Source organism: Portunus trituberculatus, chromosome 42 (genome assembly GCF_017591435.1).
Source record: "Portunus trituberculatus isolate SZX2019 chromosome 42, ASM1759143v1, whole genome shotgun sequence".
Lineage (NCBI taxonomy): Eukaryota > Metazoa > Arthropoda > Malacostraca > Decapoda > Portunidae > Portunus > Portunus trituberculatus.
Genome location: NC_059296.1, coordinates 7,804,438 through 7,820,652, shown reverse-complemented (window position 1 = coordinate 7,820,652; position 16,215 = coordinate 7,804,438). Strand labels below are relative to the sequence as shown.

Here is a 16,215-nt window from a genome sequence, read left to right as displayed (position 1 = left end):
AGTACATACCAAGCTGTGAAACCTGATAAATCTTAATTTCAGTCTTCCAAACATGGAGATATAAAGATTTTAAAGAAAAATGAAAAAAAAGCAATTTTTTATGTAAAACTTATGGTAAGTACCCAAGTTGTGTTATGTTATCAGTACATTTTTTTTCTTTTTTCTCTGTTGTATTATACTTTATTTCATTATACTATATTATGATATAATATATTGCATTATATCTATTAACAGTAGTGTTCTTCAGGGTTATCTTGCTGCACTCTTCCTGTTATTGATTAATGTTCCTCAAAAACAAATTTCTTGTCCTATTCACTCATAATGCTGATGATACCACCCTACACTTTTCCTCCATACAGGACACTACTACTACTACTACTACTACTACTACTACTACTACTACTACTACTACTACTACTACTACTACTACTACTACTACTACTACTACTACTACTACTACTACTACTACTACTACAAGTAGCAATAATGTGACAGCTCTTCTTAAAATTATCCCCACCCATAATTTTTTTTTTTTCTGATTAGTAGATAAAGTACCTCTCTCTCTCTCTCTCTCTCTCTCTCTCTCTCTCTCTCTCTCTCTCTCTCTCTCTCTCTCTCTCTCTCTCTCTCTCTCTCTCTCTCTCTCTCTCTCTCTCTCTCTCTCTCTCTCTCTCTCTCTCTCTCTCTCTCTCTCTCACACACACACACACACACACACACACACACACACACACACACACACACACACACACACACACACGCACACACACACACACACACACACACACACACACACACACACACACACACACACACACACACACACACACACACACACACACACACACACTGGCTTCACAAGGCAGAGGACCGGGGTTCGATTCCCCGGCCGGGTGGAGATATTTGGGTGTGTCTCCTTTCACGTGTAGCCCCTGTTCACCTAGCAGTGAGTAGGTACGGGATGTAAGTCGAGGAGTTGTGACCTTGTTGTCCCGGTGTGTGGTGTGTGCCTGGTCTCAGGCCTATCCGAAGATCGGAAATAATGAGCTCTGAGCTCGTTCCGTAAGGTAACGTCTGGCTGTCTCGTCAGAGACTGCAGCAGATCAAACAGTGAAACACGTTATGCAATCTAATGATTGAAACAACGATGGTTTGTGTGTGTGTGTGTTTACAAGGAATATACAAGGAATCCTTGGTGTTTTATGTCCTGGGCTATAACGCCTGTAGGTAACTTAAACAGTATTGGAAGTGCTGTTAAGCTTCCACCCATTAGTGGCGCAGGCAATTTCATTTATAGTGGTATCCATGTTAGGGCCCATATCACCACCCAAGCGTATTTTTGGTGTAACCTCCTAGAACCTGGGTATCATGGTGACAATCCCCTATGTAGGGGGACCTCCCTACAACCCCTCAATAACAACAACAAAGGGTGAGATCAAGGAGGTTATGTTGATGGAGATGCCGCCCGCCTATCCAGCTGTACTTAAAAAGTAAAGCTATATAGTGGGCAGAGCTTACGATCGTAACTTACACCCAAAACATTGCCCTCTCCCGTGTTAAGTAATGGGAAATTACCGCTTTCTTTTTCATTACTAGAGGAAAACTAAGAACTGAAGGTTTAACTTATGTAAACCACATTATAATTTCCTAAATAAGTCGTGTAAACCTGTTATTAACGATGTTAGTCCAATATAGCTGTAATATTGAAAGAAATACAGCAGGACGTTTCCGGGAGAAATTATGGCAAAAAGGTTACTTTTTCTCGTTTAATGCATGACAAGGAATAAATAGTGAAGTGAAATTTCAGTGCAATGATGATTGATGCTTTTCCACCGTAGAGTGACATGAAAGCTATAAAGAGAGAGAGAGAGAGAGAGAATTTTGACGTGTTATGTAATTGTTATACCAAGAAAAATCAACCTTCAGCCCGTTTCACCTAATATACATTTTACTTATCCTTCATTTAAATACACATGTATATATATATGTCTAAATCTATACATGCACATGTGTACATGACCTTGTTCAGTCATACGTTTGTTCCTAAGACAGCTTCCCACCTCTCATCTAAGTCCACCAAAGCTGGAAAACACTATATTTTCTCATTTGTATGGATGATTTACCGTCTAAAACTTCGTGGCACAGTATGCTACGACTATTGCGAGTCTTTTAAGGTCACATATATGGTAGGCAGCTTCCAAACATGGACATAAGACTGAAAATAAGGAGCATAATTTAGGCGTTCCCATGTATTTTCAATTGGCCATTGGCAATGTTTTGGGTGTAGGGGGTAGGGGCAGCAGCGGACCAATAACGCGCTGGGTTAACTTTTGCGATGTCATGCCGCTGCCTTGTAATAACCTCCTTAGACGAGATCTATTTACGTATAGCGATTACTAGTTGGCTGTAATCGACCAATCGGGTGAAGACTTACAAACTAAAGGCAAGCGGACGTTTTATAATCCGAAAAATTCGGTTTTACAATTTTTCTCGGAATGTATCATGCCAAGAAGAATATTTGCAAAATATTTGTAAAAATGTGTGAGTTTTTAGAGACGATGCATGTGAGATTGAGATGGAGATAAAGTGCACAAGAAAATGCCCGTGGATACGTCCCTCGCTAAGTAGAAGGAAAGAAAGGAGTGTCTACCACACACTAATCTTTAGAAGACTATGCACAATTACAATCAAATTAAATCCTGAGAAGTCTTCAATTCTCACCTCTAACAACACCCTGCATTGAGGGAAAATTCTTGGAGAGTGGCAGCTATTTCGTCGAAAGTCGATTTGCGCAAGCTTTTTTCTACCTCACCAACTTTAACATCTCTACACCGGGAGACCACATTTTCAAAGCTTACTCCGTGATGTCACAACGTGAATAGAGTCTCATATCGACTGAACAAGACCAACATGTTGGTCCTGTTTTGCGACTGATTTCTCCAATTGCTAAGGACCGATATTCATTCGGAAACTCTACCGACTTGCAATTTCAGTAGCAAATTGGCACGTGTGAACCCGCCTTAAGTCCCACGCCTATGCGTGAGATAGTGAGAGTCATTACGTTTCATACATTAGATTTCATAACGTGACCTGCCACCAGCAGCAGGTGTGTGTGTGTGTGTTAGAGAGAAGGGGATGAAAGGGTGAGCTCATGTAAGCTACCAGTTAATTAGAAAAAAAGTGGGTGGATCTTATTTTAGGAGACTTGTCACCTTACCGTAAAAGTAGTATATTGTTATTTCTACTATAGTTTTACCATTACTATTCGTACTACTTCTGCATACAGCCTCTTGTCGCACGAAATATTATGGCAAGTGCATCGTCCACAGTGGAATGGGAACGGACTGGATGGCCTTGAGAAGCGGTGGCTGGCGAGGAATTTTATAAGCAGTAACAATAATGATTTAGCAGGTAAGGTGATGGAAATGTTAAAATTACTTGCCTTATTGTTCTTTTCTTTTTTATATTGAGTTGCAATGAGTAACACTGAGCTGTAGGAGGAAGCAATCTTATGTTAAATTCTCTGTGAACATCTGCATCACAGCCACAAGTCAGGCGGATATAAAGATATCCATCCCCTGCCCGGTTTTAGTAAGGATCTGTCAGCCTCACCATGAAGTTTCTCACAGTTCTCACTCTCTGCTTCGCTCTCCTCATCCTCCTGTTCTCCTCTGAAACAGCAGATGGCTCTCCCGTCAGAATTGTTAACATTGTGAAACCACCGTGTCGCCGTTGCTACGTGTACTATAACAGGAGGTGCAACTTCGACCCCTTCCAGTGTTCCTACGCCGACGCCTCGCCAAATTCGCCTTACAGACTAACTTGATCGCCGCCCCGAGAGAGTAAGTGCCCTAGTTTGATTTCCCGCTTATTATATTTGTGTGTGTTATGAGTTCCATCGTTGTCGTTATTTTTACTTCGCAAGGTTAATGTAGTTGTTGATCATGAAAAAATAAAATGTGTGTGCGTGCGCGCGCGCTACAAATGTTCCCCCCATTATTATTCGATTTTGTCTCTTCCTCTTCTTTCTTTCAATACGATGGCATGGTAATCAGTCTCACGCCATCACTTAATTAATGGTCCAACTCGCTCATTGTCTCGTTCACTTGTTGCTTCAGCGTTCCGGAGCAAATTGGCGAATCGAGTTTATTCCAATACTATTCTTCACTATATATTTGCTATTATGTCTTGAGACTGCGTATTACAACACATTTAATCTCTTATAATAATTTTTCATTTTCATTGTTTCTCGCGGTTTATACTTTAACCTCCTTGCACAAATATTTATCTCTATATACTATACTTGAGTTCGCACCGGAGTGATTCAGCGTATCTTCAGCTGCCGGAATGATATGTGTCGTTCTTCGTGCTGCTCTAAATATCGCGCCCCCTTTTCCCGTTTCCTTTCTGTGTGTTATGACGAGAGTTGAGCTGAAGAGGTACGTTTATCGCACTAATTAGCGTACATTAAGTGTTTTGTATGCTATGGTATAGCTCGTTATAAAGATTTATTTTAAGATATGCGTCCCTTGGTATGTCGTTGCTGAGGGAGAGGGACAACTGTAAAGACGCAGGTGTAGGGAAGGAGGGAAGGAGGCCGGCTAGTAGAGGAATGGGCTCGAGTGTGTTTTGCTGCCACACGTAGAAGAATACAATAGTAGTCCTGAGGTGTCACTGAATTCATGGGCAGGTTTTCAGGGTACGTACGTGTTTCACAACGCTTCCTCTCATCCCACCACCACCATAACCACAGGTCGGGGAATCATGTTATCAATAGTTTTTTATTATTATTATTATTGGATATTATTACGTTGCGCTTTCTTCCAGCTTGTTGCTTAGCGTGGTTCTGTTTGTTTTGACAGTTCTTTCACTATTTATATGGTGAAATATTTTATTTTTACTCGCTATTCTACCACATTGCATTGCATTGAGGCTTCGATGTCTTCAAAACTAAAGTCTGGTGGACATTAATCAATAAACCAAAAAACAGTTGACATGGTATAAATAAAAAAAAAAAAATTAGTATAAAGTCAAGCACAGACCAAGGGCATGTCTTTTTTCACTCAACCTTAACAACTTATCGGCAAGCACTTTAGTCTCCTCCTGAAATATTTGTTGATATTTTTCTTTTTCCTGCAGGATTTGGACATCCATCATCACTCGCACTTCCAGAGACACCTGTGCAGTGCAAGACAGAGAGGGTGAGGATGGAGATACTGTAATATTCAAAAGGACAACTGATTTAGAATTTACTTTTGTGCGAAAGGTGTAGGTAGTGCACACAGCTTTAGACATTGGAATGTATGTCACTATATACACAGATTTTATGACGATATTGTGAGCACCTTTGTGTGCATCAATTAATTAAATTTCCCATACATGTATTTCAAAATGTTTTGAAATAGCTAGGAGTAACAGTTAGTTCAAACTTCTCCCTAGACTCTTGTCAGGATGCTTTTATTAAGTTCCCCCATAGACTTTTGTGATGCAAGTTGTTGAAATTTCCCCTAGACTGTCAAGCAACTTTTTCAGAAAAATTTTAATATTCTAAGTTGAAAGTTTCCCCTAGACTTTTGTAATGAAAATTGTTAAGTTGAAAGTTTCCCCTAGACTTTTGTAATGAAAATTGTTTTGTAATGAAAATTGTTAAGTTGAAAGTTTCCCCTAGACTTTTGTAATGAAAATTGTTAAGTTGAAAGTTTCCCCTAGACTTTTGTAATGAAAATTGTTAAGTTGAAAGTTTCCCCTAGACTTTTGTAATTAAAATTGTTAAGTTGAAAGTTTCCCCTAGACTTTTGTAATGAAAACTTTTGTAATGAAAATTGTTAAGTTGAAAGTTTCCCTTAATGAAAATTGTTAAGTTGAAAGTTTCCCCTAGACTTTTGTAATTAAAATTGTTAAGTTGAAAGTTTCCCCTAGACTTTTGTAATTAAAATTGTTAAGTTGAAAGTTTCCCCTAGACTTTTGTAATGAAAATTGTTAAGTTGAAAGTTTCCCCTAGACTTGAAAGTTCCAAAAAACTAAGACTTGTAATAAAAATTGTTGATTGAATAAAAAGTGAAGGAAGGGCGATTCATTTTAGCATCATTACCATCTGCCTTGTCTCCGGAGACTCTTCCGAGTATTTTCGACTTAGTACAATTTTTAAGGGCACTTTTGGGGGTTTAAGGGCACTTTTAGGGGGATTTTGGGGCATTTTTGGGGATTTCATTCCATTTTTGGTGCTTTATGGGGCATTTTTAGGTAATTTTCCCATTTTTGGGTAGGGAATTTTTCCCATTTTTGGGGATTTTTCCATTTTTGGGGGCATTTCTGGATTTTAAATCCATTTTTGTTGCCTCGAAGCTTACCGATTTTTTTTTTTTTTTTTTGCTGCTATGTTATATATATGTATGATATATGTATATTTTATATATATTGTATTTAAAGGGATTTTATTGCATTTTCTGCTTAAGCCATTTTTTTTTTTTTTTTTTTTGCATAGTTTTTTTCCCGACTTTTTACTGCTTTATCATCGTTGTTACCGTGGTAATTATGGTTCAGAATTTGTTGCATGCATTGTGCTTAAATATATCTATATATATTACAGCTGTTTGTCATTTCACCTAAGCCAGCTTGAGGCATTCTTTAGAAAGTACACCCATTAAGAAAAAAGGAAACTGATCAAGAAGCAAAAATTCAATTACATAGTTTATTAGAACATCTAAGCAGGTACATTCACAGGACTAACCAATAACATTAACACATTGGCAACAGTAATGACAGCCACTGCCAAGAGCGTAGAGGAACGAAGTAGGGGTCCTCTTCCCTGCAAGGTTTAGCGGAGTTCTAATATTCTAGTGCAACACCAGCCAGTTTCCTGCAGCAGGATGGGGATTCTCGGCTGGACACCAACACCAGCCAGTTTCCTGCAGCAGGATGGGGATTCTCGGCTGGACACCAACACCAGCCAGTTTCCTGCAGCAGGATGGGGATTCTCGGCTGGACAACACCAGCCAGTTTCCTGCAGCAGGATGGGGATTCTCGGCTGGACACCAACACCAGCCAGTTTCCTGCAGCAGGATGGGGATTCTCGGCTGGACACCAACACCAGCCAGTTCCTGCAGCAGGATGGGGATTCTCGGCTGGACACCAACACCAGCCAGTTTCCTGCAGCAGGATGGGGATTCTCGGCTGGACACCAACACCAGCCAGTTTCCTGCAGCAGGATGGGGATTCTCGGCTGGACACCAACACCAGCCAGTTTCCTGCAGCAGGATGGGGATTCTCGGCTGGACACACCAGCCAGTTTCCTGCAGCAGGATGGGGATTCTCGGCTGGACGCTGGTAGCTGTTATAAATAAAGTGCATTTCAAATTTCAAATAACATCACCCTGAGCATCATACACCTTCATTCTATTGAAGGAAGAATTTAGAAAGGCTCGATTCAGAAGACGATTCAGAAGTAAGAGCACTAGATACATTTAAAGTAAGAGCACTAGATACATTTAAAGAACAATTGTCCGCACACTACAAATCGCTTACACTACAAAATCTGACGTCAACGTTCCCTTGACATCTACAAAACTTGAACACAACGGAGCATACAAAACCTTAACGCAAGACCTGAACAACGAAGCAAGAAAGAATCGGCAACGCAACAAATTTTTTTTATTCTATTTTTGTACAACCCTACATTACCCAAACAAATACCGCCTCCGACAATACATGTATACTGTACAATACACCAGACAACACATCCAACAACAGCAGCAAAGTCACTTCATATACACTAACGTCTGAAGAGAGGGAACCGCAGAGCAACTTTAACGTAAACCCCCTACATTTATAAAAACGTTATCCACAAACTACGCAGCTGACAGTCTACGTATACCTTCGCCACAACCCAACACGCAAGAGCCTGACATACCTTGGTACAACATTCCTACAAACAACTTGCTTTCAAGTTTTGTCGTGGACACCATTAACGAGGTTGTGACCAACGCCAGGCTATCAAATGTCAAGTAACAATATTTACACTAGTCACAGAACACTTCCTACCCTCTAATAACTAACGTGGAACTTACAAACCATTGTATTCAAAAGCTGGATCTCCCGGTCTTAAAACTCCACCCTAACATAACCACTGTCCTGTAAAATATACACTACCAACCAAGCACCAATACTACGATGATGGAACACACTGAACTAACAAAGCCTAGCAAGTTGATATTGCAACTCATGACACACACACACGCACACGTACAAGGAACACTTCCTACCCTCTAATAACTAGCATGGAACTTACAAACTATTGTATTCAAAAGCTGGATCTACCGGTCTTAAAACTCCACCCTAACAAAACCACTGTCCTGTCAAATACACACTCCCAACCAAGCACCAATACTACGATGATGCAACACAGAATTAACAAAGCCTAGCAAGTTGATATTGCAACTCATGACACACGCACACACGCACACACGTACACGCACAAGGAACACTTCCTACCCTCTAATAACTAGCATGGAACTTACAAACTATTGTATTCAAAAGCTGGATCTACCGGTCTTAAAACTCCACCCTAACAAAACCACTGTCTTGTCAAATACACACTCCCAACCAAGCACCAATACTACGATGATGCAACACAGAATTAACAAAGCCTAACAAGTTGATATTGCAACTCATGACACACGCACACACGCACACGCACGCACGCACACACACCTTACCTGTCCTCGATACCAGAGCTGGTAAGAAAGTGGTCTCCACTTTGTCGCTGGCCTCACGTCTCTTGCGTTTGAATCCGTGTTTTAAGTGACTCGAAGCGTTTGAACCACCGTTAAGTCAGTCGAATCAATTAGGTTCCTTTGTAAATAAATACATCACATTTTCTGATCTAATTTGTGCCGGTATTGTGTTCTCTCCTATAATTAGTAAATTAACTCAACGATGTGTTCTGTGTCAAAAGTACTTTGACATGGGAATGGTACATAATAGCGTTAAGAAACATTAAATGATGATAGACAGATAAAGAAATATACATGCCGCTCCTAATTATAAGAGAGGATACAAGTCATTTTGACACCGAACACACCGTCCAGTCATTTGCTGAAGATTATAATTTAAATGTGTTGTATTGAAATATCATCATTATTATTAACATTAGTAGTAGTAGTAGTAGTAATAGTAATAGTAGTAGCACTAATGGTGGTGGTGGTGGTGGTGGTGGTGCATAATAGTAGTGGGTAGTAGTAGTAGTAGTAGTAGTAGTAGTAGTAGTAGTAGTAGTAGTAGTAGTAGTAGCAGTAGAAGTATATATATATATATATATATATATATATATATATATATATATATATATATATATATATATATATATATATATATATATATATATATATATATAAGCTAGAAAATAGAATAAACAAATTAACACGTGAATGATAAGATGAAAAGGACCCATCCCAATGTATATCGTACACGTTTTCTCCCTTACTCCCACATAGTGAATGACTTCAAAGTCTTTTGATACAACTTTATTATAAAAAGTATAAATGCTATATAGAACAATAAATATATTATTTATACACGTGTGTGTGTGTGTGTGTGTGTGTGTGTGTGTGTGTGTGTGTGTGTGTGTGTGTGTGTGTTGCATATCACGTTTGTCAGGTCACATTGAGGTGTTGGAGCCAAGGAGACGCTGACGAGGGGAGGGGCGGTTGAGGAAAGGAAGGAAAAAGAAGACACCATGTGCAAGCAACGTGGTTCGCCCGTGTGTTCCCTTAGCCGGGAGTGAAGGCAAGGCACTTTAGTCATGCCTGCTTATGTCCAGAAAAAAAAATAGTGACCATTTGTATCGTCCAACAGTCGACTCGCTATACATATATTACTCGTACTGTAATCCATCTCAGACATTTACTGAGGTGCGTCAGATATAAAATAACAATCACCATCATCATCATCATCATCGTACACAGGCATCCTCTTTCTAATACTGAGTAAGGACTCCTAACACTCACACAAAGATGCACACAAAGGCACGTATTCTGAAACTATTCTGAAGCGCTTATGTTCCCTTAAAGAGCATTATGCCTAAAAACTGCTATAATAACTAGCTAGTTTATCGCGATTTTTTTTCCGCTTTCCTGGTGAAGAATCCATTGAAATATCACTAGAATAATGAAAACACACTAGAAAGTCTTAAAAACTACTACCACAACCTTATGCCAAAAGTATTTCCGAGACATGACATTGAAACGTTTGGTAACAATGCAGTGTTCGTGTCCTTCTTACATGTTGACGTCATGCATTCCTCACCCCACAGGCCTCTCACACTCACGCTTACTCGCTCCACGTTGCATTTTTCTTTTATATTACCAAAGTACCAGATAAGAAAAATTGAGAGACATTGTAAATTGCAAGACACACCTGTAGATAAAACAAGGCAACATCGTATGCCTCGTAAGCAGTCTAGACAAGTCCTAAACAGTCGCGGTAGGGGGGGAGGTAGATCAGGCAGGTCAGAGGAGGGTTTGCGTGTGTTGCTGTGCCGTGAGTTCTCCTCAGTGTCTTGGGTGAAATATATAGGAATTTATTGTCATTCACTCTCTGTTGTTCCTGTTCTCTGTTTCATTGATCATTTCCGTGTTGGTAATGGTTGTTTGTTTATTTGTTTCCTATTTATCTCATTTGCAAATTTAAATACTGGGTTACATTTTTATCTTGAATTCTGGGTGTGGTTAGACGATTTTATTTACATTAGGAAGAATCTATGGAGGTCAGAAGATTAATGGCCAAAGTCTTCATCATTTTAATCCCTCCATAAGTTTCTGAACTTGTATAAAATCGTAAAATAGTGAGCAGAATAAATATGAAAACGCGTCGTGGTACTGAAGGGGTTAAGGAAATATATATACGTATTGTTTGTTAATAATTGAACTTTTCCTTTCCTCTCGTGTCTATATATATATTTTTTTTTATTTCCTGTACGAACAAAACTGCAGGAAATATACGTATTGTTTGGAATACCTCAACTTTATCTCTTTCTTCTTTTTTCTCCCATATTATTTATTTATTTTTCATGGTAAGTTCTTCTAAATTAACCTTATCACGTTTTGGTCACGACGAATTATTTGTTTGTTGTTACTCTTTGCATATGCTTGTGTCTGTGTCTGTGTCTGTGTGGTGTGTGCCGTTACGTGTGTGTGTGTGTGTGTGTGTGTGTGTTTTGTGTCTGTGTAGTGTGTGTGTGTGTGTGTGTGTGTGTAACTATTCGCTGTAAGTCATAATTTTTCCCCATATTTTCCATTGTAATTATGATAAGATTTTGTAATTCCTTCTCCCCTCCCCTCCCGTGACTAGCTCCTCACCCTGCAGCAGCTGGCGGAGGATGGGGTAGAGGTTGTTGGAGGGGTGGGGGGAGAGTTGTTAGGGGGAGATTTGGTTGGGTGGGTTTCGGGGTTGGAGGGGATGGGATGGTGGTACTGGTCCTGCTTTCCTGACAAGAGTGTGGTGTGTTTTCAGTCACGTGTTTTGTTTCTGCCTAGGATCTTTTCTTTCATCTTTTATTTATCTATTTATCCATTCATCTATTCTATTTATTATTATTATTATTACTTTTTTTTTTTGCTTTTTGATTCATGTTCACTATTTCTTGGGCAACTACGTATTGTATTTTCCTATCGTTATTCTATTTATTTTTCGTTCGCTTATTTTTGGCATATTTCTGTCTATCTATCTACATATCTATCTATAACATCAACCTAATACCTAGCTTTTTATCTATCTACTATCTATTTAGCAATCTATGTACAGTATCTATCTGCTTACCTACCTATCTTTATTTATCTATCTATACATATATCTATTTTCATTGTTTTCGGTCAACTACACATTAACACGCGGAGCAGCGGGAGGTACACCACTTGTCCTGCGTCAATTAAAGTACCCGTAAATATGGTGAGTGTGAGCACATGAATTTCCGCGCTGTTATTGAAAGAAAAAAAAGCTGGAGAGGGCGGGCATCATCCTATAGTCCACTCCAGCGTATCTTAAAACAAATAGAGGCATTTTCTATGGATTATATTATGAAACACCTCTGTACTGCATCTATACAAATTTCTAAAGCCTTAGTTGAAGTTCCAATGTTTTTTTATAAGTATTTTTACTATGCTAGTGATAGATTAAGAGGATTTCTGCATTATGAATAGGAGAAATAGTCTTTAGAGATCGGCTTGTCATCTTTGTATCCTTTGAAAATAGTCAGTGTGAGGAAGCAAAGCGTTTCTGAATACGAACATAATTTCTGATGAGAGGGTCAGATCGACTACTGGTTATAGCTCATTTCGCCTCACAAAGCTTTCACTGCATACTCAAGGAATGGAAATCACCTCATTAATACTACCCCTACACAGGTTGCGCACATAAAGACGTTAGAATGATCTGAATGCACAACACATAAATATGAACATAATGCTTGGTAATCTTAACTACTATTTCACTCATAGGCTGATGATTTGCTGCTATATATGTTTGTCCTTCGTGTTATATTCATTATGGAGAGGACTGTACGTTTGCGCATTTTATGATGACTCGTGTTTTATCAATGATTCAAAGTAACAACAAAGAGAACAGCAACAACAGCAAGCAATATGGGGAAAATTCCTGACACTACCACCTTGAAAGTTACCTGACCTTCAACTGCTGTTTCAAACGTTTCTGCGCCTTGTCTCGACCACTTTTTTGACACGCTCTAGTGGCTGGAAGGTCTTTCATGATTTCAAGGGATATTTCCATGATCCTAGGAATGTCAACAAGGATTCTACATCACCATCAGGAAGAAAAATACGAGAACTTTCACTAATCATCAAAGTAGTCCTAGAAAACAGTGCTTACCAGGGAACAGAGCGCTTCAAAATACAGGCCTTGATAACTGTAGATCCTGATTTGCACTACACGTCTTAATTCAATGAGTAACACGTCCAGGCCAAGACCACAGATGCGCATCACGTCCTCCCTCAGGTGACAGTGGTGGGGCGAAGTTAGGTTGGGCTGAGACTCAGGTGAAGCTAGAGGCGATCACAGACTGTACCCAATTCCTGTAGTTGGAAACCCGCGCGTAGATCCCAAACTTTCCTCGTTTCCCGCACCCCTCACCAAAGGACGTGATGCCATAAATGTACCTGCAAACACAATAATTAACACTCCAACCACCTGTCTCTACCTGAGGGGGTCATATTGTATTCAGAAACATAAATGAAGCTGATTGAGGGAATTTTGTCTCACCAGCGGCCTTGGCGGTGACACAGCAGCGGGCCCCCAGAGTCTCCTGCACAGGAATCAACTCTGCCACGTTTGTATCCTGCGCAGAACATGTTGGACGTGATGTAGTAGTCCTCGTAAACAGCCTCACACACCTGGTTGTCGATGATGGGTACCTGGCGGGGATGACACAATGACACGCAATTACATTAACGGTACTACTACAAACACCCCCCCATACACACACCCGGTAGCTCGGTGGTTAGAGCGCTGGCTTCACAAGCCAGAGGACCGGGATTCGATTCCCCGGCCGGGTGGAGATATTTGGGTGTGTCTCCTTTCACGTGTAGCCCCTGTTCACCTAGCAGTGAGTAGGTACGGGATGTAAATCGAGGAGTTGTGACCTTGTTGTCCCGGTGTGTGGTGTGTGCCTGGTCTCAGGCCTATCCGAAGATCGGAAATAATGAGCTCTGAGCTCGTTCCGTAGGGTAACGTCTGGCTGTCTCGTCAGAGGCTGCAGCAGATCAAACAGTGAAACACACAACAAGACTATGACTGTGATTATGGATTTCAATCTAGCATCAAAACCAACCCCTCCCACCACCACCCTTCACATTAGGTAGTCAATTCAATCAAATTATTAGGTATAGTAATCAACGACAAATTAGCGTAGCTTTTTAACACATTTGTTTTACCCAAACTAAGTTATGCCTCCCCCGTTTGGTCCTCCCCCCTCCTGCCTGGTCAGCGCCGCCGCGGCGTCGAGAGGCCCTACAGTGTTACCATCAGTCACTATGAGTCCGTCTGCCGCTCACCATATTCCTACCGCCGCAGTGGTCTGATGGTGCGGCGACACAACGTGGTCTCTGCGCGCCTACGGCTGGGCTACCGGTCACCGTGGCAAGTTGCTAAGGTTTGTGGGGGAGCCCGCCTATGCAGCCTGTCGCCTATGCCACGCTCCCCAGGCCAATACCATAGAGCACTATTGCCTGGCGTGCCCCACTGTGCGCCATCTCCTGCCCCAGGGCCTGCCGCTGGATGCTGTCTGCCGCCACCTCCTACCTCACAACGTCCTGGACGAACTACTTGTCCTCTTCCCCCGCTTTGGGGGATTTTCCTAATCCCCTTGCCCTGCGAGGGTTTCTTTGGCCCTGCGTGGCCTCACGCTTGTGTGTGTGTGTTTGTGTGTGTGTGTGTGTGTTGTTGTTGTTGTTGTTGCTGTGGTTAAGGTATTTTGTACTGTTTGATACGTTTTTGTATAATAAATTTATCAAAAAAAAAAAAAACTATTACACACACACGAAAAATGAGGAAATACAGAAGAGAGCCTTAAGACAATCATTTGTCCCAGTTTCATTAACTTATCAGGATCCACTCACCCTATTGGACCTATGTTGAGGCGCCTAAACTAAAATCCATCCATCCATCCATCCGTGTTGAACCTGTAGCCAGTATCAGACTTCCACCAGCTACAGTTACAGCAATGTGAAACCAAATTAATCAACAACCCAAGATACCTTCATTTCCCACCCCTGACGCCCCACCGCCACAACGAGCAGTCCGCCACGACAACAAGCTTGTCCCATACCACCTCCCACCACCGACCGTAACAAGAAAAGCGCCACTCCTGCTGTTGTCAAATCTATTAATTTATAGTCAATTTTGTCACCTACATATTCAGATTCGTGTTTTTATATGCATCTTAAGTATAAAATGCCTAAAGTTTTCATTTTACTCTTCTTAGTTTCATAATTACAAAGCTTTTAATGACCTCTATCAGACGGAACTTATAACTCAACTGTTGGAGTTGTGACGTTTGAAGTTTTACATGTACTCTAGTATGGTTAGTTTTTATCATGTGTCCCTTCAATGTATGTTTTCAGCCTCTGGGATGCCTTTTGTTATAATAGGCCGTTAATTACTATCATTATTATTATTATTATTATTATTATTATTATTATTATTGCTATTATCATCATCATCATCATCATTATTATTATTATCATTACTATTATTAGCTATTATTTTATTACACACACACACACACACACACACACACACACACACACACACACACACACACACACACACACACGCAATTTGTTCCTTTTATTTACACGAGTGGTCATTCATCCTCCTTTATTTCCTCTTCCTCATTTGCATCTTTTTTCCTACTCTCAGCCTTCCTTCCCTCCCAGCCCACCTCAGCCTCGTGAAGGACGTCGGTGCCAAAGATGTGAGTGTTGCGTTCTTTGCCCCAGCCGATGATAGTGCAGGACTCTCCCACGGGCAGCTCCGCACCTTGCTCCGGCACGCAGGCTGGCGACACCCGCGGCCCGGGCTCCACGGGCTCCGGCAGCAGCAGCAGCGCCACGTCGTTGTCCACCGTGGTTGAGTCATACATGGGGTGGATGACGGCTCGCGCCACCTGCAGGGTGGAAGGTATAAACATGAGTTCACCTTGTGTGTGTGTGTGTGTGTGTGTGTGTGTGTGTGTGTATCATCACGCTGAAAGGTAGGGCGGTGAACTCTCAATTTTTTTTTTTCTTTTCTTTAACTCTTTACAAATAGTTGAAAAGAAAAACTCCACGCTTCATACATATTGATTTTTTACTTCTTCTCTCCTGCTGGGCGTCGTAGATTGGAAGTCGTGGAGGTTCACCACGAGAATCATCAAAAGTCTGCGTAAATTCCTACTTACCTTGTACTCTATTTCAGGTCCCTCTTGCACCGCCAGGTCGTGCTCCCCGAGGCGCACGTAAAGCTTTCTCCTGACGCAGTGGGCCGCCGTCATCACCCAGCGAGGGGCAACCAGCGTCCCGCCGCAGAACGCCTCCTGCCGGGAAAACTCCATTGAAGGCCAAGGATATTCACAGAAGCGTTACTCATCCTGATTGTGAGCGATGGTGCGAAAAAAAAAGGAAATAAAGAAAAGAAAACAAACTCGGCCTTGAGGAAGGATAGCCAAGC

The 16,215-nt window shown here is 41.0% G+C and overlaps 1 protein-coding gene and 1 long non-coding RNA gene across 8 annotated transcripts in view; one reads left to right on the top strand and one right to left on the bottom strand.

Moving 5' to 3' along the window:
• The first annotated feature begins 995 nt into the window (after positions 1–995).
• Positions 996–6,072, top strand: LOC123517643. The gene is made up of 2 exons (XR_006678520.1): positions 996–3,842; positions 5,140–6,072. It is a non-coding gene; the product is annotated as an uncharacterized LOC123517643 (long non-coding RNA).
• Positions 6,073–6,677: 605 nt separating this feature from the next.
• LOC123517596 (coagulation factor X-like) overlaps positions 6,678–16,215 on the bottom strand; it is a 34,380-nt gene continuing 24,842 nt past the window's right edge. For 5 of the 7 annotated variants that reach the window (XR_006678503.1, XR_006678504.1, XR_006678506.1 and 2 more), the window contains 6 exons: positions 15,947–16,081; positions 15,449–15,673; positions 13,270–13,421; positions 12,880–13,166; positions 8,715–8,850; positions 6,678–7,330 (listed from right to left, as the gene is read on the bottom strand). Coding sequence is in view for 1 of the 7 variants with exons in the window: in XM_045277859.1 (XP_045133794.1) it covers positions 13,043–13,166; positions 13,270–13,421; positions 15,449–15,673; positions 15,947–16,081 (636 nt within the window). In the remaining 6 variants the exon portion in view is untranslated. Of the gene's footprint in view, positions 7,331–8,709; positions 8,851–9,594; positions 13,167–13,269; positions 13,422–15,448; positions 15,674–15,946; positions 16,082–16,215 lie in introns of those variants that run through there. The other 2 variants (XR_006678502.1, XM_045277859.1) reach the window with 2 other exon arrangements.